General features: G+C 47.1%; 1 protein-coding gene across 1 annotated transcript; it reads right to left on the reverse strand.

Moving 5' to 3' along the window:
- Window positions 1-242: 242 nt before the first annotated feature.
- Window positions 243-24,189, reverse strand: POU2AF1 (POU class 2 homeobox associating factor 1). Its single transcript, XM_059069495.2, has 5 exons — window positions 23,678-24,189; window positions 5,980-6,110; window positions 5,428-5,470; window positions 5,078-5,343; window positions 243-2,396 (listed from the first exon to the last, which is right to left on the reverse strand). Exons 1-5 carry the CDS (start codon window positions 23,691-23,693, stop codon window positions 2,082-2,084), a joined length of 771 nt encoding a protein of 256 aa, XP_058925478.1. The 5' UTR covers window positions 23,694-24,189; the 3' UTR covers window positions 243-2,081.

The raw sequence follows: 24,189 nt of genomic DNA on the forward strand, positions 1-24,189 counted from the left end.
TTCCTCTCCTCAGATCCCTACTCTCCTGAAGACCAAGCCCCCTGGCCTCATATGTCCTGCTTGGTATAACTGGGCTGCAAGCATAGTGGGTGGGGCTGGTTTTATCTTCCCTGGCAGCCAGTCACGTTGCAAAATCAACAAGACTAGCATAAGCTCCTTCCTAGCATGGCACTGCCTGACATGGGACTGCAAGCTAAGGGGATTAATCTGATAAGAAATAAAACACTTCAGCACAGAAAAGTCTGAGCAAATCTTTATTGAAAATGTTTCCATCTTAACAGAAAAACCCAGGAAGAAACCAAGATGGATGGCTGCAACCAAGATATCCGACCTCAAGATAAGAAGAAAAAAAACACCATGTAAATCTTAGCAAATATGTCAAGTACTTTATTTCTTTGCTTGTTTTGTCAGCTTAAACTCCCTTATGGAGATTGCTTCTGCATCTTCCCAAATCCTCAAACAGTAAGTGGAAAAATCTTGCATAGTGTTTTTTATAGGAAGCCAGGGCTTTTGATCAAACAGGCCTGCGACCCCCTTCTCCCTTTCCTACTCACATCACTGCCAACAAAGATAGAAATTTGTTATCTAAAATGATATCTTAACCTTTTAAATCTGAATATTGTCTAAATGAAAACAATTCAAGATATCTGTTTGGGGATTTTAGGCAGATACCAGAAATTTGGGTCAAAATAAACCCAAAGCAGAAAAATCCAAAAAAAAAGGCAATTTTTCTCCAAAGTCTTTATTTAAAATGGCAATATATATATCAAAGGAAGGGTCACTTCCCAGAAAAGTCCATTACTTCTATGCAGAGTCCTCCAACGAATGTATCTGCCTAACAGTGACAATGGTGTCCTTAGCAGGCAGATGTGCTAGTTCCCAAAGGACATAGCCACTGTCAGGAGCTGTGCACCCCTGGTGACAACTGTGCTGAGGCCCCTGCAAATCTGATGTTTCTCCAGCAAAAAAATAAAAATAAAAATTGAAATGAAACCTAATGGTCCTTCTGGCTGAGGCCCTAGAAACCCCAGGGAAGTATGGTGCTTGGGGAGGAGGTCTTGGCTCCACAGAAGCGTGGCCCACGGAGGCTTAAGACACTAAGGAAGCACATGTGGCCACACTCAACCAGGTCTCAGTCACCCCTGGGCCTCAGTGGGTCTTGGCCTGCACATAGCCCCCAAGAGGGTCTGGACATGGAAAGATACAGTCAGACACATCCCATCATCCTGTTTACCAAAGTTCGGCTCTCCTTGCAAGCATCCTCAAGGAGAGCAGCAAAACCACCTATTAAAGCCATATTTTTCTTAAATTTATTTCCCTTCTTAATAACCAAGTAATCTAAAGAAAACCATTCCTCAGCCCTCCTGCTCGCCCCTCCCCCCACGTACACACTCCATGCCCCCATCCCTCCTTTGTCCCTCTGACCCAGCCCCTACACACTCTGATGTTCCCTTTCCCCCCCACCCTCCACCCACCACCTCGCTGAGCCCCAGGCCTTGAGACCCTGCTGTTAAAACTGTAAATCTGGCCAAAGCTGAGAACAGGAAACAAAGGAGCAACTGTGGGAACTGACAGCTCAGGGCCTCTGGCATTGGTTCTGCCCTGGGAGATGCTGGCAGGGCCGGTCTTCTCACAGGGCACCCCATCAATCTCAAAGTGACAGAGCACAGGGCATCACTGCCTGAAGATGGCTCAGCAAGGCTGCCGCTCCCATGAAGCAGTGGGCATTGGAGAGAGGGGCCTTCTCCAGGAAGGAAACGTGGCAGAAATGAAAACACTGAGCCACCGATTAGGCAACCCTTGGCATCAAATATTCTCTTTAAAATCCCTATAATTCCCTCCCAAAAGGAAACAGAAATGGAAAAAGAAATAAGAAAGGGAGAGTAAGAAAGAGAGGAAGGGAGGAAGGGAGGGAGGGAGGGAGGGAGGGAGGGAGGAAGTCTGGTTTACAATTCTAGTTTGGGGTAGAAACTGTAGTTTGTAGTTATGAAACTCCAAACAGATATGAATCTGAGGCTCAATCCCAGGCTCATTTTCAAATCCCAGTTTCAGGGGACAGGATGCTCGGGTGGGAGCCAGCCCTAAAAGCCTTCCACGGAAAGCGTGTGGTTGAGCGCGTAGGTATCGCTATCCTCTTCCTCCAAAAGCAGCTTATCGATGGTCAGGGAACTGATGGCTCTCCTGGGGTCTTCCACGTCCTGAAGGACTGGCTCCGGGATAGAGATAGGGAGCTGGACAAACTGGGGCCCCGGCAGGGCTGGGGCTGGAGGCTGGTACTGCAGGGTGGAGGTGGGCAGCGTGGACAGGGGCTGAGGCCACGGGAAATAGGTGAGAGGTGCCTGGTGCTCTGGGCCCTCCAGCTGGGGTCCCACTGTGGGTGTGGCAGCACTTCTCGTCTGTGATGGGGGAGACACTGGTTGGTTAGCAGCCCTGGGGTGTATCCACTGCCCACCCTGGTCCTCATGGGGATCTCTGTTTCCCTCACCTCAGCCCTTTCCTGCCGTCTCACTCCAGAGGTCTCCGTCTCCCCCTGCTCAAAGGCTTCCCCAAGGGAGAAGCCAGACAAACTTCCGCACCCCTTACTCTGTCACTCACTAGCTATAAGTCCTTGCTCATGCTACTTCCCCATCTGAAGCATCTGTAAAATAGATTACACGAAGGACTGACATCATAGGGCCGAGCGAATTAGAGACGCTTTTCCAGATTTCACTGAATATAAAATGCATCCCGATTTCAGAGATATTAACATATGTGGGAGGAGGGGGGAGGTGTGCATCTTAAAATCAAGGAAAACACAGCATGTTAAACAATAAGCCCGTCACGCGGCATAGCAGCTATATGCCAAAGCGGCCCCTGCTGTGCCCAGACACAGAGACTGTCCAGGCTCCACACAGCAGCTTTGGCATTTTAAGGACCCCTTGGACTCAGCTCCACTAGCCCCCCACTACCTCACCCTCCGCTGCCTCTTAGCTGGGCCCCCTGTGGCCATCCCAGGGACCTCCAAAGGTCAGGTCCATTCTCCCAGGTCCTCTGTAAACAACATCTTTCACCTACACAGCAGCCACCCTACGAATCCCAGCTTAAGCCTGCAAAGCCAGGGCCTGGATTCTTACTATCTTCCACTGCTGAGGAAGCAGGTGGGGGAGGAAGGTCTTTGCATGGAAAGATGTGTGTGTGAGAGGCCAAAACCTCCCCCTACCACACTCCCTTCTCTGTCATAGCTCCTCCAGTTGCCACTGTTTCTTGGGAGCAAACTATTAGAGTCACTCAGGGAAGAGCTTATTATAATCTCCTGGGACCATGCTGCAATGCAGATTCTGGTACAGGAGGTCTGGTGAGGCCTGGATACTGCAAGTCTAATTGGATCCCAGGTGACGCCAGTGCAGCTAGTCAGGGACCACAGTTTGAGTAGCAAGGCTTTAGGATGTTTCTCTATAGAATGATAGAGCTGGAAAGGGTCTCAGAGGACTTCCAGCCTCCCAACAAAGCCTTGTTATTTCTAGTATTTCAAAAATCCAAACAGAAATCCTACAGTTTTGAGTCATAAACCTGCGCAGGTCAACTGCGACTGCAGGTTTCTTGGCTCAGGGATAGAATTACATCAACCTGTCATCATAACAGGTCTTATCTCCTGCTGATCTGGAGTGCTGATTGGCAGCTCTAACCAGCTTTGATGAGTTAATTTACAAAATGGCAAAACAAATAAATTATTTCTTAATAAATATAGTTTGTTTGTTACACAGAACCTTTCAAAGCAAGAGGTGAGACTGATGAAAGGATAAATAATGAAAGGAACGCTTGGTCCTGAAATGGTTGGGAAACCATTGGGTCTACCACTCCCCACCCCCACCCCAAGCCTCTGATATGGAAATGAGCTGCCTGGGAGAGGTGTCGAATTAACTCTTTCCCATCCACCATCATTCAGGCCCCACAACTGGTTTGCTGAGTAGCCAGGTGGGCATGGAGTAGGAGGGCTCCTGCAGCCTGTGCCTGGAGGGAGCTTGAGGGGCAGGAGCCTCAAGGTGACACTGGACCTTGAGGTAAACAAAGAGGATTTGGGGAACCAAAGCAAGTTCCATCATCAAGGGTGGTTCTGCGGTGACTCACGAGGCCCCCGTTCTACCTCCCACAGTTTTCCTTGGACTGGAGCTGGATGTAGCTGTAACCACAGGTCTTTTCTCCTCTGAACACTTGGAGGATTCCCATTCCTTTGGTCAAACAGGCATCATTCACATAAAACTGTTTCTCTTCCTTCCTGCATTCCTGGGGGAGCAAGCACTTCCTTTCCTATCTGGCACTTGAAGACGGCCCTTGGTTAGTATTGTTGGCCAACTTGCCGATGATCATAATAACTAGCATCTATCGGGTGTTTCCCGTATGCTAGGAACTATGCTGAGCCCAGGAAGTGTTCTAAGCCCTCTACGTGCATCATGTCATTGATCCTGACATCAACCCATTTTACAGATGAGGACACTGAGACTCAGAGCATTAAGTCACCAAGCTCAGGATCACATAGCTAATGAGTGAAGGGGCAGAGATTTGAACCCAGGCAATCTGACACTAGAGGTAGAACTCAAAAAATTACCCTGCAGGTGGGTCTGACTCCATCAAAAGTATAGTTTTCTGAAGAATTGTGTCACCTGTTGCTCAGCCTAAAAATATTCTAGTAAATCCCATTATTGAGTGAATGATCACCCCCTAAATAATCTGAGTAGGAAGGAGAGGCTGGCTCTGGAGAGAGACCCCATACAAGTATCATCATTCAATAAAAATTTAGACTCATCACCGAGACTCACTGCATATGGGGCAGCAGGGGAGACTTAGGACAGAGAGGCAGGAGGACGTGCCAACCCCGAGGACCACGAAACATGGCAAAGGAGGCCATAAGCCTTTTCTATGAAAGATATTTGAAGTCACTGGGAATGAAAATAGGCCTTCCTGGAGGATGGGTGGGCTTAGATGATGGGATTATCCTGGGAGTCAACAGCAAGGAAGGTCAGGGGCCTGGAAGTCAGCCCCAGTTCTAAAAGGGTGCCCTCAGCATGGGTGGGTATAGAAAGGCCTTTGTGTGACGTACCGTGACATTGGTGATGAGCGGCTGGGAGGCGTAGGTCAGCACCGAGGAGGGTCCCACGACCGTGTAGCTGGGGCACACGGGCTGCACATACATGTCAGCTGAGTAGGGGCAGCTGACAGCCTCATGGGACACATATTCCGTATAGGGTGCCCATGGGGCCAGGGGCTGGAGGGTGGCCGGGGCGGGCTGGGAGAGCCAGCCGGCACACAGGGCCCCCTCCTCCGTCACTGTGGAAGCAGAGACCTCCATGTCAAGGCAGGAAGGACCTGTGGGAAGGAGGAAGTTACAGAGCTTCAGGTGTCACCCAGATGAGGGGCCGGGAGGAGGCCAGGGCTGTGGGGAGCTCTTACCTACTGTGGTGTAGGTCGCCAGGGGCTGATGGGGCAGCACCACCTAGAGGGGAGAAGGAAGACCGGGATCAGGGTTCAGCCATCTCCCGCTGGCCCTCTGCAGGGAGCTCACCCAGAGGGCCCCAGGGCACGAGAGTATGAGCTGGGGTGCAAGAACCTCCCTTGTTAGAACTAAGCCCCATGTCCCAACCATCACCACCTATACTTTCGAGGGATCGGTGTTCCCATTTAGCAAGAAGGCTGTGCACTGAGGGCACTGGCTTCATCAACATCCCAGGGGGAGCCCTCAACTCACATCAGGACGTGTGAGACACCTGCTGTTCAGTGGACCAAGCCAGCCGGTCCATATTCCTCATCCCACTTCAAGGCACTTCTACCTGGGCCCATTCTCTGGCAGCCACACAAGGGCAATGTGCAGCCTCCGTGCCCTCGAGGAGTATCCCGTGGAGCGGGACATACACCACCACCTGACCACCCCCAGCCCCCTACACACACACACACACACACACACACACACACACACACACACACTGGCCACAGCGGCCCCCTCACCGCGGTCGGTGCCACTGGCGGCCCGCTGCTGGCATGGCCACGTTTCCTCCGCAGCAGCTCCTTCACTGGCTCCTTCACCCGCACGCCCTGGTACGGCCGGGGTGGGGCCGGGGCTTGCTCTGGAGCTGTGGCTGTGAAGAGAGCATCACAGGTACTCGTGTCCCTTTGCAGACAGGCCGAACCCCAATGTGCACCCTCTCCTCAAGCGACTGCCTGCTCACCAAAGTTGTGCCTGAACGTGCAGGACCACACGAGACTTCCTAGGGTATTTCTCCCAGTATTATCACTCCTCCTGCCCCAAACCTTCTACGGCTCCCCTGCACCCAGAGGATTAAGGCCCGAGCACCACCGGGTGATTTCAACCCATTTTCCCAACTTCTTTGTACACTAACCACTATGGAAAGCCTGACTCCAGCCAGAAGGTCTACCTAAGACTCCTCTCCACCTCCCTTGAATGCCTCCCCTCTTCCACCTCTCTTGAATGTCTCCCCTCCTCATCTCTACTTGCAGTTTCCCATGGTCAGGATTCCCTCTCACTTTTCTCGACGTCTGGATTCTTCCTGACCCAAGACTACTACTGCAAGCCTCCTAGCTGACCAGAGAGCCCACAGAATTTGCTTCATCCTACAACCTCTTCAACACTTCCAGACAGGTTAGTATTCATCACAGGGGGCAGCAGAGGACGGCTTCAGAGCAGGGACTCGAGTCAGTTGCCTCAAAACCTGCCCCTGCCACTTTCTAGCTGTGTGATCCTGGGCGAGTTACTAAACCTCTCTGTGCCTCTTAACCTGCAGTTTCTTATCAAAGGAGTGTCGTAAGGAGTCACTGACATAGTAAATGGGAAGCATAATACATGCTAAGTATAAAATCAGGTACAGAGTAAGCATTCAATAAATTTGTAGTCTGCTATGTAATAATTAGTAATCCTTTTTGTGGTAAATTTCTTATGCCCCTAGCTAGGTTATAAACTTCTCAAGGTGAAATATTACACCTTATTTCTCTATATCATCCCAAGTAGCATGTCCATAATAAGCTCAGTAAGTTATTTGTTGATTAATCGGTTGGATGATTATTCAAAATGTGCTGCCGTTCATCTTCCCTTCACCTCTCCTGGAACTTTAGAATGGGCTGCAGTGAATGCTTCCCAGGACAAATACCCAATGGTGATCCACTGGGGCCAGAGAGTATCCAGCCTTGCCTCTGAGAGAAGGTTCCATCTGCCTTTTGCCATCAATGCCAGGAAACCAAAGCACCATGAGCTGGAACACAGGGCCCTCCCTGGCAGAAGAAGAAGTCCAAGGCAGCCATGGCTGGGCAGTGACAATCTGCCCTCCCAGATGGCCCACAGCCGGAGGCCTTGAGCCCTTGGAGGCCAGGCCTGGGTCAGCCAAGAAAGGCAAGTAGCACTGGGCCTTACAACTCACATGGGAGTCCATTATCATCCACTGATAAGGGCCCAGGGACCTGGGCTCTGAATCAAAAGCCCGGAAGCCTGGGTATCTATTAAAGCCGGATCCGCAGTGCTGCCCTAACTAAACTTTGCTCAGTAAATACCCACCTGATAAGGCCCCAAGCCTGACCAGCACCAGACCTCCATGCATGCTCCAGGCACACACATGGCCTGGCCTGGAAGCCCAGGCAGAGAAGCAGGGGGAAGAGAGAAATGTTGCCCAAGAGCCCCAGGAACACGTGAGAGTCAGAGAACCCCGCCCTCAGATGCATTTATGGGGGCTTCCTAACCTGGCCAAGTAGCAGAAGTGACCAGGGAGTGATGCAAAATACAGATACCCAGGCCCTGCTCCTGGAGTGTCTGATTCCAGGGGTCTGATGTGGACTTACGAATCTATATTTATAAAAATCCCTCAGGTGATTCTGAAGCTCTGCTGGGATTAGAACCACTGCTAATGCATCCCTGATCTCCCTCTAACATCCCAAGAGGAGATTAAACATCCTCTTTCTAACTTCCCCTGTCATAACAAGGGATCTCTACTGGTATTCGTTCATTCTTTTAAATATCAACGGGCACTAGGAACACAGCACTGAGCAAGATAGATGTGGCCACTGCCCGCACGTATCTCGCAGTCTAGTGGGACAGGCAAGCAACAAAACAGTTACAACTTGTGAAATTCAGGCTGAAGCAGGAGTGTACAGCAGAGAGAGCCAGACTGGTACCTGCACCCTGGGACCACCTGTGCACCATCATCTTTGTTTAAACAGCAGTGACAATGGACTTAAGAGCTCAAGATACCTGGGCTGTCAGTTTCTGGTGGAAGGGTGTCAGTTGATTTATTTTACATCCCTAAGCCTCAGTCTCCTCATCTGTAAAATAGGGATAATAGTTCCTGTCTCACACGGTTCTTGTGAGGATTAACTGAAATAACACACGGGAAGCTCCCAAAGCCATGTCCAGCATGCGGTCGATGTTCAACACTCGTTATTTTCCTTCCCCTTCCTCCACCCATGTTTACCTTCCTCTGGAGAGTGCAAATGTCAGAAAGCTCTTCCTCCCCCTGGACCTGCCTCATGGTGAAAAGCACCATGTTTCCTGGCATTACCTTCTAATGAAACTCACAATTCATAATCCATTTACAGCTTTCTCATCTACACAATGAGGACCGTAATGGTATATATACCCGGTAAGATAATTTGGGAATTACATGTAAATGCTTAGAATAGAGCTTACACTGAGGAAGCACTGAAAAAATGTGAACTAATATAATCATTAGTATTAGTAGTAGTATCCCTTCCCAGCAACTGAAGACAGACCCCCAGGTCCCCTGTAGAGTCCGAATGAACATTCCATTCCTTCAGCTATTTCTTAACGACATGTTTTGAATCCCTCTAACCTTCCTTCTGGCTGCTTCACTCCTCTGCAAGTTCATTTGCCACTTCCCCTTATGATGGGTGATGCCCAGGGGTGACCAGAGACCCCTGGTATGGCCTGACATGGCAGAGAACAAGGGACCCTGCCCTCCTGCACTCTGTTCACTCATTCTCAAGGGTCACCCACAACTACACCAGCTTTTGTTCACACCCGTATCACTCAACCTACACTTGTCTCCGGTTGGGTTTCCAGCTATTCTTAGGCATAAAGTGCAGCCTGAGGCCTTGTGCATTTGGAAGAAACTCAAGGGACGGGGTTATTTGGGGGTCTGAGCACGGTGATCACACTCTTAATTCAGTTGCGGGACAAGAAAGGCTCCATCACACATGCACACATCTCAGACCAGATCAAAGACAGGTATACGGCTCATGCCCCTCTGATTTGCATGTACACTTCTGGGGAAGGGCCCAGAGGACTTCCAATCCCACTCCCCCTTGAGAAGTGGACACATGGACCACTTGGCTACAAAGGGGACAGCTGGGCACTTCCAGCTTCTTGGCAAGTGAGAGCTTCCTGCCTCCTGTTGTTTTTGAATCAATGAACAAAGAGGGCTTGGGGAGGTGCTGTGAGCAGAGGTCATCACCCTCTGATGTCGGGACTTCCTTGGAACCCACAGTGTCAACAGGTGTGCCCTGGAACAACCACCATATGGAGAACAGTTTCAAAGTCCCCACCTCTTCCTATTGCAGTCATGAAACTCTTATAGCTCCCAAGGACCTCCTGACTGCCCACCCAGCAGTCCCCAGCCAGCTGCCAAGGAATCCTGTGACTGCTGCCAGGTGAGTAGGCAAGAGTGAGGGCACTTCTGATAGTGTCTTTGCAAAGTGCCCATGAAATATCAAAATCTGAAGCCTCAAGACAATTTCCACAGGACCCCAATGGCCAAGTGTATTTGCAAGGTGAAAACTTGCAGTTGGTGACTTTCACACCAACCTTTGTGAAGCAGCGATAAACACTCCTAATTCCACAGTAAACACTGGACTCCCTACTGCTGCTAGCATGAGAAATGAGCCCACAAACACAAATTTGGAAGAGGAAAAGAAGCTTGTCTGCAGTCATGATTGCTTTGCCTTGGGTCCTCTGGATCCCTGAACAAAAAAAAACTAAACTAAAATATTTAAAAGAAAAATTTAAGATTATTAAAATAATTTCTTCAAATAATAATACTAAATAAAAGAAGAGCCAAGGAAAATAAAACAGGAGATCAAAATAGTAATACACAAGCAGAGAAAGATGAAAGTCCAATTTCCCAAAGTAGAGTTGACCAGAGATTTTCATAGCACCAGTCGAATTGTAGTCCATGCAGCACGCTTTCAAAGCCTGAAGCTTTCTCACAATTTATCCCGTGGTTTGAAGGCCCTTTAAGTCCCCTGTGGGCATCCAAGTATCCAGCACTGAGAAAAATCTTTCCACCTAAACAGAAGCCTCTTGACCCTCATTGGGAATCTCCTTTTTCAGTCTGAGAAGTTCAGCCATATTACCTTTCCACCACAGCAAGTCAGTCACCAATGTTGTTTGGGGAAAAAAACAACACTCATTTACAGAAAAACCTATGAATTTGGCGCCAGGGAGGGCTTCCCTTTTCCAAAATGAGCAATGAAAAAATCTGAAGGTATAAAAAGTCAGCAGAGGCTATTTCAGTTCCCCCTGCCGCATACCCGGACATGCTTCACATCACAAAAATAAGAGTCCTGCAGCTGCTGTTCCACTGGAAAGCACAGACCATGACAGATTCAAGCCAAAGGGTCACCTGAGACAGCACTCTGGCTGCATGTGGGCCCTGAGCTTGCTTTGCACCGAGCTTCGGGAACACAGAATTCTGCAGGTTTAAATAAACATGGCCCTCGGTCCTTTGATGAGGTATAATAAACATCACCAAGGAAATATGCAAAACTGCCAGCACTTGTTTATTTAATGACCCCATGCAAACCATGTTCACACCACAGTGAGAAAGCTAGGCTAAGGAGGTAGGTCCTAGTGGAGCCAACACCCAGGCATCTCCTCAGGGCAGCTTTAAGAGAGCCCTCTTCAGGCAGGCGGTACCTAGAACAGCCTCCAATATATTCTTGAAAGAATACTCTTCTCCCAGCCATTGTCCTGTTACAGATTTCCCATGAGCCACCAGGGCCAGGCAGTGAGTTGGACACCAGTCAGGTTTGCTGCTCTAAAGTTTAGAATCTAAGGTGGGATCCATGGTAAGCCTACATTTCCATCATCAGGGAACCAGGAAGAGGAACCCTTCCCACCCATCCTGACAATCTAGCTCGTTGAAAGCACTTCCCATTTACAACTGACTAGTTGAAACTTGAGGATGCAGCCACACGAGGCCATTTTGAAAGACAAAGCTTTCCTAGCCCAGAAGGACACATAACACATTATTGATCAGTCCAAATAACCACAGTACATATGATTCACTTTTGCTGCTGAACCTTCAGTAGTATTTTAAAAAATAAAAAAGACCCACTAAGGAGAAATACAATAATACTCTCATTACTTACAGCAAAACCAAAAACAAATAATTGAACAATAGGAATTCAAGCCTAGGGCTAACAAACTTGTCCTAGCTTCGAACTGAAAACAAAGTCACAAAAGTTGCTGACACTTTTCACTTTAATGTAAACAAGCTTGCTTGTGTTCTTGACCTAAGACAGATGAGGACTCCCAGGAAAGTTTAGCTCCTTTCAGCTGAAGGATTGTTCATATCCTTAATTGAAACACTACTGCAAGTGTTCTTGGTGAAGGTCTGTCAAAGTTTTAAAATTTGTTCTTTGCATTCATGGACAATGGCTGATTTTTTTCCAAACAGGAAGAAAGAACTTGGGCTTTGGCCAAAGATTGGACTTGACATGCTACAGAAAGGCTTTCCCACCCAATTTACACTAGATTGTAGTTTACTTTTTTTTTTAATGTAGGCCAACAATGAAATCCCATATACATGTAAATTTAGGTTTTCTATTCACTAATGTTTGAACTGAGGAGGACCTTGCAGCCCGGAAATATGAAAAGTATCACTCACATATTCTAGCAATCTGCATAACAGGGAAGAGGAGAAAAAGATAGACGGACAAAAAGGGTAGCTTTAAAGGTATACAGAAGATATGGGAAAGTGGAACCTCAACTGAATTAGGATTTCATGTTGCTTGAAGGCGACTGGTCAGCCAATCAAGAGTCAGTCTTGACAACTTCATGTGTAGAGTAGGATGTCTCCATCAGGAGATCTCAAAGATGGCGGCTGAGCCCATCCTCTCTGGTCTGGTCACAGAAAGGAAGGGAACAGTAGGCATTCCCCTCCCTGTGTCCCCATTCTAAGAGGCATATCCCCATCAGCCCCCACAGAGCTCACTGATCAACCATAGGCAGGTCGCTGGGAAAGCTAAACGAGGGCCACAGTCACTTAGGACTTCCCCAGACCTGGCCAGGCCAAAAGGACCTAAAGGGAACACTTTGATAAAGAGGAGGCAGGAGAAGTGCCTAAGGTACATCTGGGGGGACTTCAGAGGGTTGTTCAGTCTTAGAACCACAGAACTCCAAAGGGGTCTAGAGGCTGAGTAATCCCTACTTAAAGGAAGCCACAGCCGGCGTGGAATGAACACCCAAGGTGATAACACTCCACCCAAATTATGTTAGGCTTAAGTAGAGAGCCCGTTTACCCACCAGGCTCCTACCTGAGTGTCCCACTCTGCAGCTCAGTATTACCTGGATTGTCCCAAAAGTTTTGGATGTCCCACCCCATGACCTTGGGTAGACTCTGCCACAGGCCTCTAGTGCCAGAGCCTTCAGACTTTTCCCTCACAGGACACTGCTGCTAAGGTGTCCCTCCCCCAGAGCCCTCAGCACCCCTCACACCACACATCCATCCTCCCTCCAACCCTCCCACAGAACGAGAGGAGCACGGAAGGCTCTTGGATACTGCTCCCTACTCCCAGAGACAGTGTCAGTGTGAGACCTCTTTTCTGTGGAGATGCGGGTATGTTGAATGCATGGCCGCCAAAGGTCTGTGTGATTCCTGGTCATGATCTTAACTCCCAGGAGCTCAGAAATCACCACGCTCACCTTTGCATGATGTTCTGTGGCTCACAGAGAATTTGACACAAATGATTTCACATGAAGACTCACCACAACTTCTGAAATAGGCAGGGGAGGTCTTCTTCTTACCCTCCTTTTCACTGATGAGGGAAGTGCTGCTCAGAGGTTTTAAGTGATTTGCCTGAGGACTGTGCTTGTAAACAGCAGGGTCCTCAACTAAACCCAGGACCTCTGATTCCAAGTGCAGTCCGCTTCTGCGTCACATCCTGCTTCCTCTCTGCCCCAGCAAATCCCATTTATTTCTCTGGGGGACACTGGAGGTGGGCCACTGAATGGTCCCCTGCTCAGTTCTAACCCTCTTCCCTCCAGGCTGGGAGTCTGGGCTCACACCACCCTAATCCAGTCTCCCTTGACTGCCAATTCCCGCAAGAGAGGGCGTCTCCCTGCCGAGGAGGGAGAGAAAAGTCCATGAGAAGCTTACCAGCAGTCTGCTCACATGAGGAGTGGCGAGAACTGAGAGACCCACACAATTCCCCGCAAAGTTTTATTTTTGGTATTTTTCGACTGAAATGACAGCGGATAGGTCCACCTGAGAAACCAGCTGCATCTGCCCGCCTTTTACAGAAACTGGGGTCACCAGAGCAGAAAGAGCTCCCGTCTCAGATACCATGTCCCAGGGTGGGGTCAACAGTAGGAGACCCCTGGTAGTGCATTCTGTGAACAGAGCGGAGGAAACCATGCCCCTGCCATCATGGAGCTTACTGTCTAGTCTAGTAGGGAATATAGATTTAATCAAATAATTACACAAGCAAACCTAGAATTACAAACGGTAACAGAGCTGCATCTGCCTCATAATTGAATTATTATGATAATAATTATTATTTGATTGAATAATAACCTAATTAGGTTTTTAATAATAAAAACCTAAATTTACATGTATATGGGATTTTTTTGTTGGCCTACATTTAAAAAAAAGTAAACTACAGTCTAGTGTAAATTGGGTGGGAAAGCCTTTCTGTAGCATGTCAAGTCCAAGCCTCACTTTATTCAGTTGGGCTTGAATGAGCAGCAAGCCAGGGGCCCCAGCCTCCAAGGGCTGTATAAAGAGAAGAGTGCATGAGGCTCGACTGTTCTGTCTCCAGTGCAGGGAGATGGCTCTGGGGTCAGGTTCAGCCCACACTGTGAATGGAAGCCTTGCCCAAGATGTAACAAAGGAGCCCCAGATGTTCAGGATCCTTCCTCAGCCTAGGGACCCTGGATAAACCCCAAAGATGTTTCACTTATCCTATCTTGGCTGATTAGCCCACTAGGGGAAGACCATTCCTAGGAATTCAGATTCCAAGATAAAGCAGCTGGCTTCAGAAGTTCTAGGCTGAGTCTCAAATCTAACTTTCTGAGATTCATAATTGCAGGGGCTTTTGAGTCAGGCTACAATTACTCGCAGTGAAGTCAGAGACCACATCCTTCTAATGGTGCATTTATTTTAATTAGGAAGGGAAGAAGCATCTAATGCAACCCTAAAATCCTTGGCATTGAAAAGTGGTGTTGTGTTGTTTGGAACCGAAGCAGATCTAGTTTGGAAAGCCTACTACTTAGCTTATCACTATGTGATCCTTGGCAAATAATTTAACTTGTGTGTGCCTCAGTTTCTCCATTTGTTAAATGAGAATAATGATCTCCATCTCATGGGGTTATCATGAGGATTGTAAGAAATTAACCAAACACGGAGCATGTAATAGGTCTTCGAGAGATGGCTGTTTCTCCTTTGTTCCCAGCCAAAAATCTGTGGTCTATCACTCATCAGAGAAGTAGCCTTGGTACAATGACCCTAACTTGCCCTCATCCTGCTGCATCCTGACACTGAATGTCTCTATCCTCAATATACCCAGGGCCTTCTTCCTCCAGCAAAGCCTGTCTGCCTTCCTTGTATTCCTGGAAGTCATCCCTCAGGTACTTGGGCCTATGTCCCCAGCAGCAGGATGGCCCTCTTTAGGAGACAGGGAGGCCAGTGATGCTGCAGAGAGACTGGTCAAAGACCTCACATGCAAACAGAGCAAGCCTGGAGAGGAGACATCAAAATCCTGGCACTGACCTGTCGTAAAGATACCGTGAGCCAAGCAGGACTTCTTTCTTCCAAAGCCACCAGAGGATTGGGTTTGTGGCAGATTTGTCTTTTTAAAGGACACCTCCAGGAAGGAGTACCTTGGAGAGTTTTGAGTGGCAGACAGAGTAAGATGTAGCCCCTCAAGGAACCTGTGTGTATCTTCAAAAGGACAGGGACGCATCCATGACTGAGGCCATAGTCATGGATACATCTGCAAAGAGCTAGAAACCTAGGAGCACATATCACATACGGGATGCAAACATGGCAGTGTATGAGGGAGGGCTCTTCAGTGGTCAAAGAGGGAAGTTTCATCAGCTATAGAGCAAGACAGACTTCTGGCTGACATATTGGGTATTGCCTCAGCTTTATCTAGAGCAACAGGGATCAAAATGGGGGAAGAAGGGACCTACACTGAGAGCACGAGACCACATCAGGGAGTGAACCAACACAGCGTTCCCACCCAAATTCTACAGAAAGGCAGCACCAGAATGAGGAGATGAAGCACAGGAGACAGATACATCTTCCCTCTTTAGACTAAGTTACAAAGCCTAAATCTAATTGCCAGTATGATCTAGAACAGGAAAAACCTGTGGCTAGGAACTGAGGACATTCAGTTGTTTGTTCCTTGATTTAAGCAATATCTAGTTTAGGATTTCCAAGACCAAAGACTCATAAAATAAATAAAATTTTCCTGAGACCCTCAGGTAGGGAACACTTCCTTGGAGGAAGGACTCTTCAGACCCAGCATCAGCTATATATTTGGGGTCAGACCCAAGTGCCCAAGACTCAAGGCTCATGGTGGCCTGGGTACAGCCTATGTGAGTAAAGCCAGCCCTAATAATTGATTCATGATGCGAGATGTAGCTGCCAGTCAAAAGGAGCTCTTTTGTTAAGTCTCTGGTTTACTAACCAATGGCCTTATGATGTGGGGGAAATCCCTTGTGAAGGACACTGAAGAAGTTAGAACAGCAAGCCTGCGAAAGACGTCACTAGGTCAATCTTTGAGGAATGTACCCCCTTCCTTATTCACAAGATACCTATGTAGACTGAAAACACAACTTTCACAGTCTCAAAGCTTCATGGAAACCAATACAACATGCTTCACAGTGACTCACTTTTCTCTAGGTCCTTACCCTGGAAGTATTTAAACCAAGGATCTGTGACCAAGTATCAGAGTTCTTGCTAAGGAGTAGAGGACTGGTCCAGGTCAGGATTGTCAGGCTGTAATCAAAAACTCTGGAATAGAGTAAAGGTGCCTATAAAGGGAATTTTTTGCAAGAAAGGGAAGGAAGCAGGGGAGTCTGGGGGTGAATGAGCAATCAGAGCTCCAAGAGCTTCCCAAAAGTGCTCCATTTTTACTTTTGTACCAGAGGTCTGCAGTAGATTTGGTTTGAATAAAGGGGGTTGTGACAAAAGTGTTTTAGACACCAGCCTAGATAGATAGAGCTGGATTTTCTTCCCAATGATAATATTTTACATCTTAAGATGCTCTTCCTTCCCCTGAATCTAAGCAAGAAGGCCGATTACCATTTATTCTTGAGGATCCACATTTGAAGCCATATATATGCTCCATGACACCTTCCCTGATTCCATTTTCCTCTCCCTCCTGCTGAAGGGATTTACTTCATTGGTTGATTTCCCTAGCTGGAAATAATTCCATTATTGGACGGATGCATGCTTGCATGGGATGATAAATGGATGGTTGATTTTCCTTCTATACCCTTCTTTCCTAAGTTGGTGTTGCTTTCATCCAGCATTAAAACTTGTTTCTATCTTCAACTCTCTTGCCTCCCTTTTTCCTTTCTCTTCTGTCTTCCCAGCATTTCTCAGTCCTGGAAGCTTATGGCAATCTTTCTACTCCTCTTCCAATTAAATTTATGATTCTTTCTAGAGAATTAAAAAGTAATTCATCTTTCTTAAGTGTAGTCAAATTCTTTTTGGTCCCAACACCTGGTCTGAGTATGACTCTGGTTTGTAATTCTTTGGCTACCTGCTCTTCCCAGAAAGTGATACTAATGAAACCATTACTCATAAAAAGAGGCAGCACATTGCTGTTTCAGTTTTCAGTATCATTTGTTCTATTTCTTGCATACTTCAAGCTAGATTACAACACCTCAAGTCCAATCTTGTGAATTTAAAAAACAAACACAAGTTTGCCAGTCAATACAAGCCTTCCACCATCCCACCTTATGAGGCTGGTAGGAAATTGTGATCCAAGTTCCAAGTTTAGTCACAGGATGGCCAACTTAACCATCCGTGTAAGCCCTGATCACTAACACCACCATGAGTTACAAGACTGGAAATATGCATCCTGCTATTTCACAAGAAAGGCAGAACTCAGAGGCCATACAAACTGTAATCTAGGCTTAGCTGCATAAACTTTGTCCTCAGAGGTAGAGTGAGCGAGAACAGGAACATAATAATAGTAACTAATAGCTATTGAGTGTTGACTTAATGCCAAGCACAGTAGTAAACACTTACCACAACCCTATGAAGAACTGCATTCCCCTTGTACATACAAGGAAATGGCAGCAAAGTGAGGCAAAGGGATTTGCCGGCTTCATACAACCAGTGAGGCATAAATCTAGGATTCAAACTCAGATCTGCCTGCCCCAGAGGCTGAGCTTTAAACCGCTGAAGGGGGAGAAAGAACAGAGCTGTCACTCTCTAATTCAAAATAATCCCCTCTACCTTGCTTTCCACACCTCACTTACACACACACACACACACACACACACGTGAAGGGAGAGCCTGAGTCTTCCAAGACTCAGGCTGAGTGCTGAGTCTGAATTAGACAGTTCAGAATGAAGGAAGTGCCGAGAAGGCAAAAGCCTTGGCTCCCAGCACAGGATGCCACACAGGGCTCCCAAGAAAACAGACAGGCTATGTTATTTGGGGGCAATTCTAGGTCCTTCCCTCCCCTTTGAACCCTCCATTTCAGCTTAAGTATCTGCAAAGAGCCGAGTGAAGGAGGTATAGCAGGAAAGCAAAAACTTCATTTCCTTCAATAAGCAAGCTGAAACACATGCACCAAAAATGTTACCAAAGTATGAACAGACATCTGCCAGCTGGTGTACTTCACGTTGTCACTGGTCCTTTATCTAACATGGAAGGCCTGTGCTTCTACCAAGAGCATCCTCCTAAGCCCTGTGAGTGAGACGGGCACCATGGTAGAGAGACAGGACAGCTTAGCAAGACAGCACTCAGGGTGAGTTACTAACCTCATCCAAGCTTCAGTTTTCTCATCTATGAAATAGAGCTTAAAACAGAATCTACCTCATGGAATTTTTATGAGGATTAAATGAGATAATACATTCAAAGTGTGGCAAAGACTGGCGGTTGCCACACCCAACAGTTGCCCTCTCCTTCCTTACTGTCAACCCCGACACTTTGTAAGGTTGGCAAGGTGCCCAGCTAAACAATTACACTATTGTCCCTTGCAGGTAGGAGTGGCCATTAGATGTCAGCAGAAGTTGTGTGTTGGTGGGGAGATGCCATGATAGAGAAGCATGATTTTTTTGCCTTTCCCTTTTCTTCTTCTTCACTGTCTGAAACACAGATGTGATGGTTGGAGCTACAGTGCAACTATGAAGCACACTTGAGGACAAAGGCCACATGCCAAGGACCTCAGACCAGAAAGACAAAAGTAACCTCAGACACTGTTGGCACGTAGAGCCTCCATACAGCCCCTGCAGACTACTATGGACTTTTCTGTGTGAGAGAAACTATACCACTGTCTTATTTATTTAAATCCTTGTATTTTCTAGTCTCTTCAATAACCACCAAATGCAATCCAAACTGATCCAACAGAACATCTAGTATACTGCATGGCACCAGAGAAGCACTCAACACCCCGTAGCTGATATTTATCCCTATGAAAAGGATTGAACATGTTCTGCTCATAGTGGTGCAGTGTCCAAAAGTATATTATAAGCCATCAGTTTCAGCCTCCAGGTCAACAGTTCTCAGCTCTACTGCACATTAGAATCACCTGGGATGCATTTGAAAATACGTATTTATTTTTTATCAGCACTCATGAAGACTCAGCAACTCGAGGTGGGAAAGGATTTCAGTCAAGTCCAGTCTCCTTGTCCTCAGCCAGGAAAACAGAAGTCCCATTTCACAGCTGGAGCACTTGAGACCCACAATGGTTAGGTGGCTTGCCTAAGGCCACACACCTAATTACCCAGAGGTTGGAAAGTAGAATCCATGTTTCCTGCCTGCAAGAGTAACACTTTGTCTTAGCATCACACAACCAGGACAAGAGGGTTTCAGAGGAAGCCTCTCCATCCCAGGCAGGCCCACTCTATCAAGCAGTTTCTCTACAAAAATGAGAAAGCCACAATGTTACTAAGTATTTCATAAAGCTGAAAAATATGTTAATGATCATAATCAATTAGCCAACACTGGTTTCTTCGGCTCAAAGTGAGAAATTGGTGGACATCTTCATTTAGTGGGAAACAAGCCACTTTAGAAAGAAGTCAGAAGGACAAAAACCTAATATCTTTACTTTGTAATGAGAAAGTGAATTAAATGTCCAGATATTTAGCTAATAAGTGTGGACAACCCTGATCCTTTTTTGTTCCTCACAACAGAACAGATTTGCAGCTTTGAATCAGAAGAGAGCTTTCAAAACCTCTGACTCATAAACTTTTGGGCAGTAGAGGGGGACAAGGTTGGTTTTTCATTTAGTTAATATAGGGAGAAGAAGTAAAGTGTCCACCTTGAAAATCATCAGCTCTTTTACCGATTAATATGCGTGCTAAGTAGATGAGTGTCACTTATTGCACCTCCCCCTGTGCATGTGAATTCGTGAATATCTTTTAGATCCTAATTGTCCTCATCAACAAGAAACACTGCATCAATAGATAAACTTGGTAAGGAGTAAACATGTTTATTAGGCTTATAAAGTAAGCAAAGGTTATAACACAGACTAGAAATATTAGAAGCAGTCCACTGACCGAAATTACTTCTTGTTGTACGTTCATCTGAATTTATGCAGGAGATAGAGTTCCAAAAATTATATGTATATTACAAGTTTTTCTTATCTTTAACTGTCCTCAAAAAGTTGGCTATTTAGTAGAAGCTTGGAGAAAGTACAGAGTTCTATGTCAATGATACTTTTGAGACCTTAATTTATCTATTTGGTGAAACTCTGCTCGGTTCAAGTTGTCTGAAAGTAAACATTCATGCCATAATAATTTGATAATAAGTATTTCCTGTTCTTAAGATGACTCCTTGAGCACTACAGCAAAGAAACACCAAGACCAAGTCTATGAGGCATCAAGGCAAGCAGTCAATTCAAAGAAAATCAGTCAAGCAGGCCTTCTGTTATCATGTAGATCTTTCTCTAACATAAATAACAATAAAAAGCAGTTGTTCAATTCATTCATTTTCTAACAAGTGGTGTTGAGTTGATTATACACAGTTCCACTGCTTTTAAGGAAGAAGTCAACCAAGTCAAATTTCGGCATTGTGTAAATCATGTAATCAGTTGACTGCAAGCTTTGTCTCCCATTGGTGCTGGCATCCTGCAAGCCCATGATACCCAGTAACTTAGGGAAATAAACATCCTAAGTACTACCCGAATCATCTTAAGCCAGAGGTTGGCAAACTTTGTCTGTAAAGGGCCAGATAGTAATGTTGTTTGCAGGCCATATGGTCTCTGTGGCACCTACTCAACTCTTCCAATGTAGCAGAAGCAGCCCTAGACAATATGTAAATGAATAGACATGGCCATGTCCCAATCAATTTTTATTTATGAAAACAGGCGGTGGGACTGATTTGGCACTCAGGCCATAGTTGGCAGACCTCTGATTTAGACCCTTGGAACTGTATGTAAGGTCCTATCATTCAAAAATATTTTGATGTGCCTTTTTAACTATGCTAATCAAAGTGTGGGAGATGATTAGAAAGGATTTGACATAGCCCTAATCACTGGAGTTGGGCCCATAAAAGGTGTCCCAGGAGGGAAGGTGCTCTCTTACCACTGTCATTAATTCTCAGGAGACATGATGACACTTTCCCCATTCTCTACTTTAGTTCTGACAAAAACCCTGTAAGGCAGGCATTAGAACCCCTGTTTTCCAGAGTTGTAAGAATGAGAAAAGGTTAAATAATTAAGCTGCAGAGCCAACTTTCAAACCCAGGCCTGTCTCACTCCATCGTGCCTGCTATTTCTACGGCACTGTTACTAGTTGGCCTTAACAAGGGCTCCTTGCTGGGGTGGATGTCAGTTCTTCACATCTACGCGGCACCTGCTGGACCAAGCGCAGAACCTGGTTGAGGGGGGGCGGGGGTTTGTGGTGGCAGTGGGTGGATCTGCAGGGAGCATGACTTCTTTGTCCAACTGGCCGGTCAAGCAAATCTCAAATTCATGGTTGTGACCTGAAGATTTCTACCCCTGTGTGCCCACAGCTCTGAGCTGATCTGAACCAAAGCCCATGTTCACATTTAGTCCACAAACAGGGGTCATGGGCCAGGTAGGGAGGAGGCAACATCTACAAAGTGAATGTTTTCTTAACCCTTTCCAGAACCCCATAGTACAGTCATTTCAGCTCAGGCCTCAAGGGTGTTTTCTGAAAAAAGAAAGTGCCTTTTCAGCGCTCTTGGTGCCTGATTTCAAATTCTGACCTTCCATCAGGTGATTCTAAGTGGGCTGACAATGCTGCCCTGTTCTTACTGGTTTTCCCACGGGGTTTAGTCACCCATGTGCCCTCAGTGCCTTAGACAAGGGCCTCACTTAGGGTAAGGGGATGGGCCCAGTGCCCAGGGCCTTTCCTAATTTCCTTTAAGGTGCCAAAGAGCAATTAAGAAGAATTTTGATTATGTGCATCTGAACAGGTAGAATCGTTCACCCCAGTTTTTCCACTGACGAATTTACAACGTGGTCTCCCTGGGGATGGAGTTTTGCTGCACCTGACTGACCTCCAGGGAGTGAGCAGGAAACATGCCTCTAGCATCCCCTTTAAAAAAAATTGTTAATCTCTTAGGTGGAGCTAAAGAAGAAAAAATGTAGTGTGTAACAAAGAGGGGGAAATATGGCAGCTCATGAGTGCAAGGAAGCAACCCATATCTCAGGCACTGAAGCAGAACCAGAGCAATCAACATCATCTCAGTGGCATCTCATCTTACTAAGGGTATCTCTGTGGAATGGGTATCATTTTTACCCCATTTTACATATAAGAAATCTGAGGATTAAAAAAAGAAGAAAGTGACTTTCTCTGAGTAGGTAGGAATAAAGGCAGAAGTCCCTCCAGGGGCTCACATAAAATCCACAGATCGAGCTCTAAGTGTCGGGGTTGGGGCATATGGACGCTCAGCAGCTCCCAGTAGGGACGTTAATGCCCACCTACCACCATTAATGAACTCCCACAGGGCTGACTGCCTTTGCCCCCGCAGGGGAGGGTCTTGCTCTATCCTGCTCCTGGGAGCGGTGACCACCACCCATACTAGAATATCCCTAGTTACCTTGGAAGGATCCCATAACTCTCAAATGCAAATTAGAATTCACTTCTTTCATTGAAGAAAAAAATTGCATCTTGCCAACATCGAACAATGATGAGACTTCACAATATGAGAAATTTTGAAATCATTCCTTCACATTACACATTAACAAGCTCAGTTGCAGAGAATTTACACAAGAAATAAAGGAAACAATGAACTGCTGATAAGTGACTGTAAGTTATGACTTAATCAATGATGGTATATTTTCAGAACTGTAAGGTCTCCATTAGAATATCTTTTGTAAAATAAATAAACACTCCCTAATGTATCTTTCTCTGTAAATCTAGTTTCTCTTGTATTAAGTTTGCCTGAGGTAGGATGTACCTGAATTCATTAAAAAGCATTTTAAAGACCTAAGCACCTTTAAAAAGACAGAGAAATTTTTTGGTACTACTTCTTTCTTGAGGAAGTACAGAACTGAGCCCCAGGAAGATTCAACTCTCATGAGGCCATTGAGTTGACTTTGTTTTTCTGAGAAAGGAATGTTGTTGATAATCTCTGTGTGATTTCAATTATTAATAACACGAGTCTCTGTTCAGTCCCACATATGGAAAATAAAGTTCACAGATGTTCCATCCAACTCCAGGGATAAACATTAAGGTTAGAGGTAAACCCGCGCCTTGCCACAAGAGGGGAAGAAGAATGACAGGAGAAAGGCAGCAAAGCAGGTGAGGTCAGGCTTGACAAGCCAAGTTTCCACATCGTCCCGATGCAGTCACAGAGATACATCGTGCCTTTGGCAGACAGCTCAGTAACTCAGCGAGAAACAGGCCCACGGAACTGAACCACAGGCTAAAGAGTAGCTGTTTTATAAAAGTAAAGCCACTCTGGTAAAGAGCTCCACGCTTTCCCCTCCAAATTGTGTTTTGTGAATCATCAGCTGCCCTTTCTTCACCACAGTGATTCATGCGGGCAGCGGAGACAGGATGAGCTGTCCCACCTTGGAACACTAGTTCGTTCCCCTCCAGCCTGGAAAATCAGCATCACCTCTGACAGGTTGGTTTCTCCACGCCGCTCCATCTCACCCACCTCGCCCCTCCTGCTCCCCTGGCTGGGGACCGGGACCCCGCCAGCGGTCCCCCCACCCCGCCTCACACCTCCCCGGCTCCCGGATGCCTGGCGAAGCCCAGGCCCTCCCTCGCTGACTCGGCTCCTACAGCCACGGCCAAACCACTTACGTTTTTGCCAGAGCATGGCCTGCGACAGGATGTTGCCTTTTCTCTTTGAAGCAGACAGTTTGGCTTCTTTAATGTGAGACCCGGGTGTGCTTGCCTCCAGTGGAGCCACCGCCTGCTCAGGGCTGTTTCCTCGGCTTTTAAAGGCCTTGAGTTCCCGCGGCGGAGGTACAGCGTCATCACATCCTCCCACCCCGGGCGCCGCCGCCGCCCCTCTTCTCCAGCGGGGCGCCCGTCACCCCACTGCGCGCGCTCTCGGGCCCACCGGCGGCCCACCCCACAATGCTCGCGGCCAGCCGGCTGGATCTGCACAACCAGCCGGCCCAGGAGGCCGTGGGCCGCTGGACGCAACCCCACGGGGTGCCAGGGTGCGCGGGGCGTGGGCAAGTGTGCGTGAGTGTGAACTCCGTGCGCGTGTGTGTCCAGCCGTGCCCCCCTCCGCGCTGCGATGGGCCCTGAGACCCCCTGCAAAGCTCTGGGTTTTCTGTGGCGCCCATTCAGGCCTCTCCACCACC

Source organism: Kogia breviceps, chromosome 7 (genome assembly GCF_026419965.1).
Source record: "Kogia breviceps isolate mKogBre1 chromosome 7, mKogBre1 haplotype 1, whole genome shotgun sequence".
NCBI classification, from domain to species: domain Eukaryota; kingdom Metazoa; phylum Chordata; class Mammalia; order Artiodactyla; family Physeteridae; genus Kogia; species Kogia breviceps.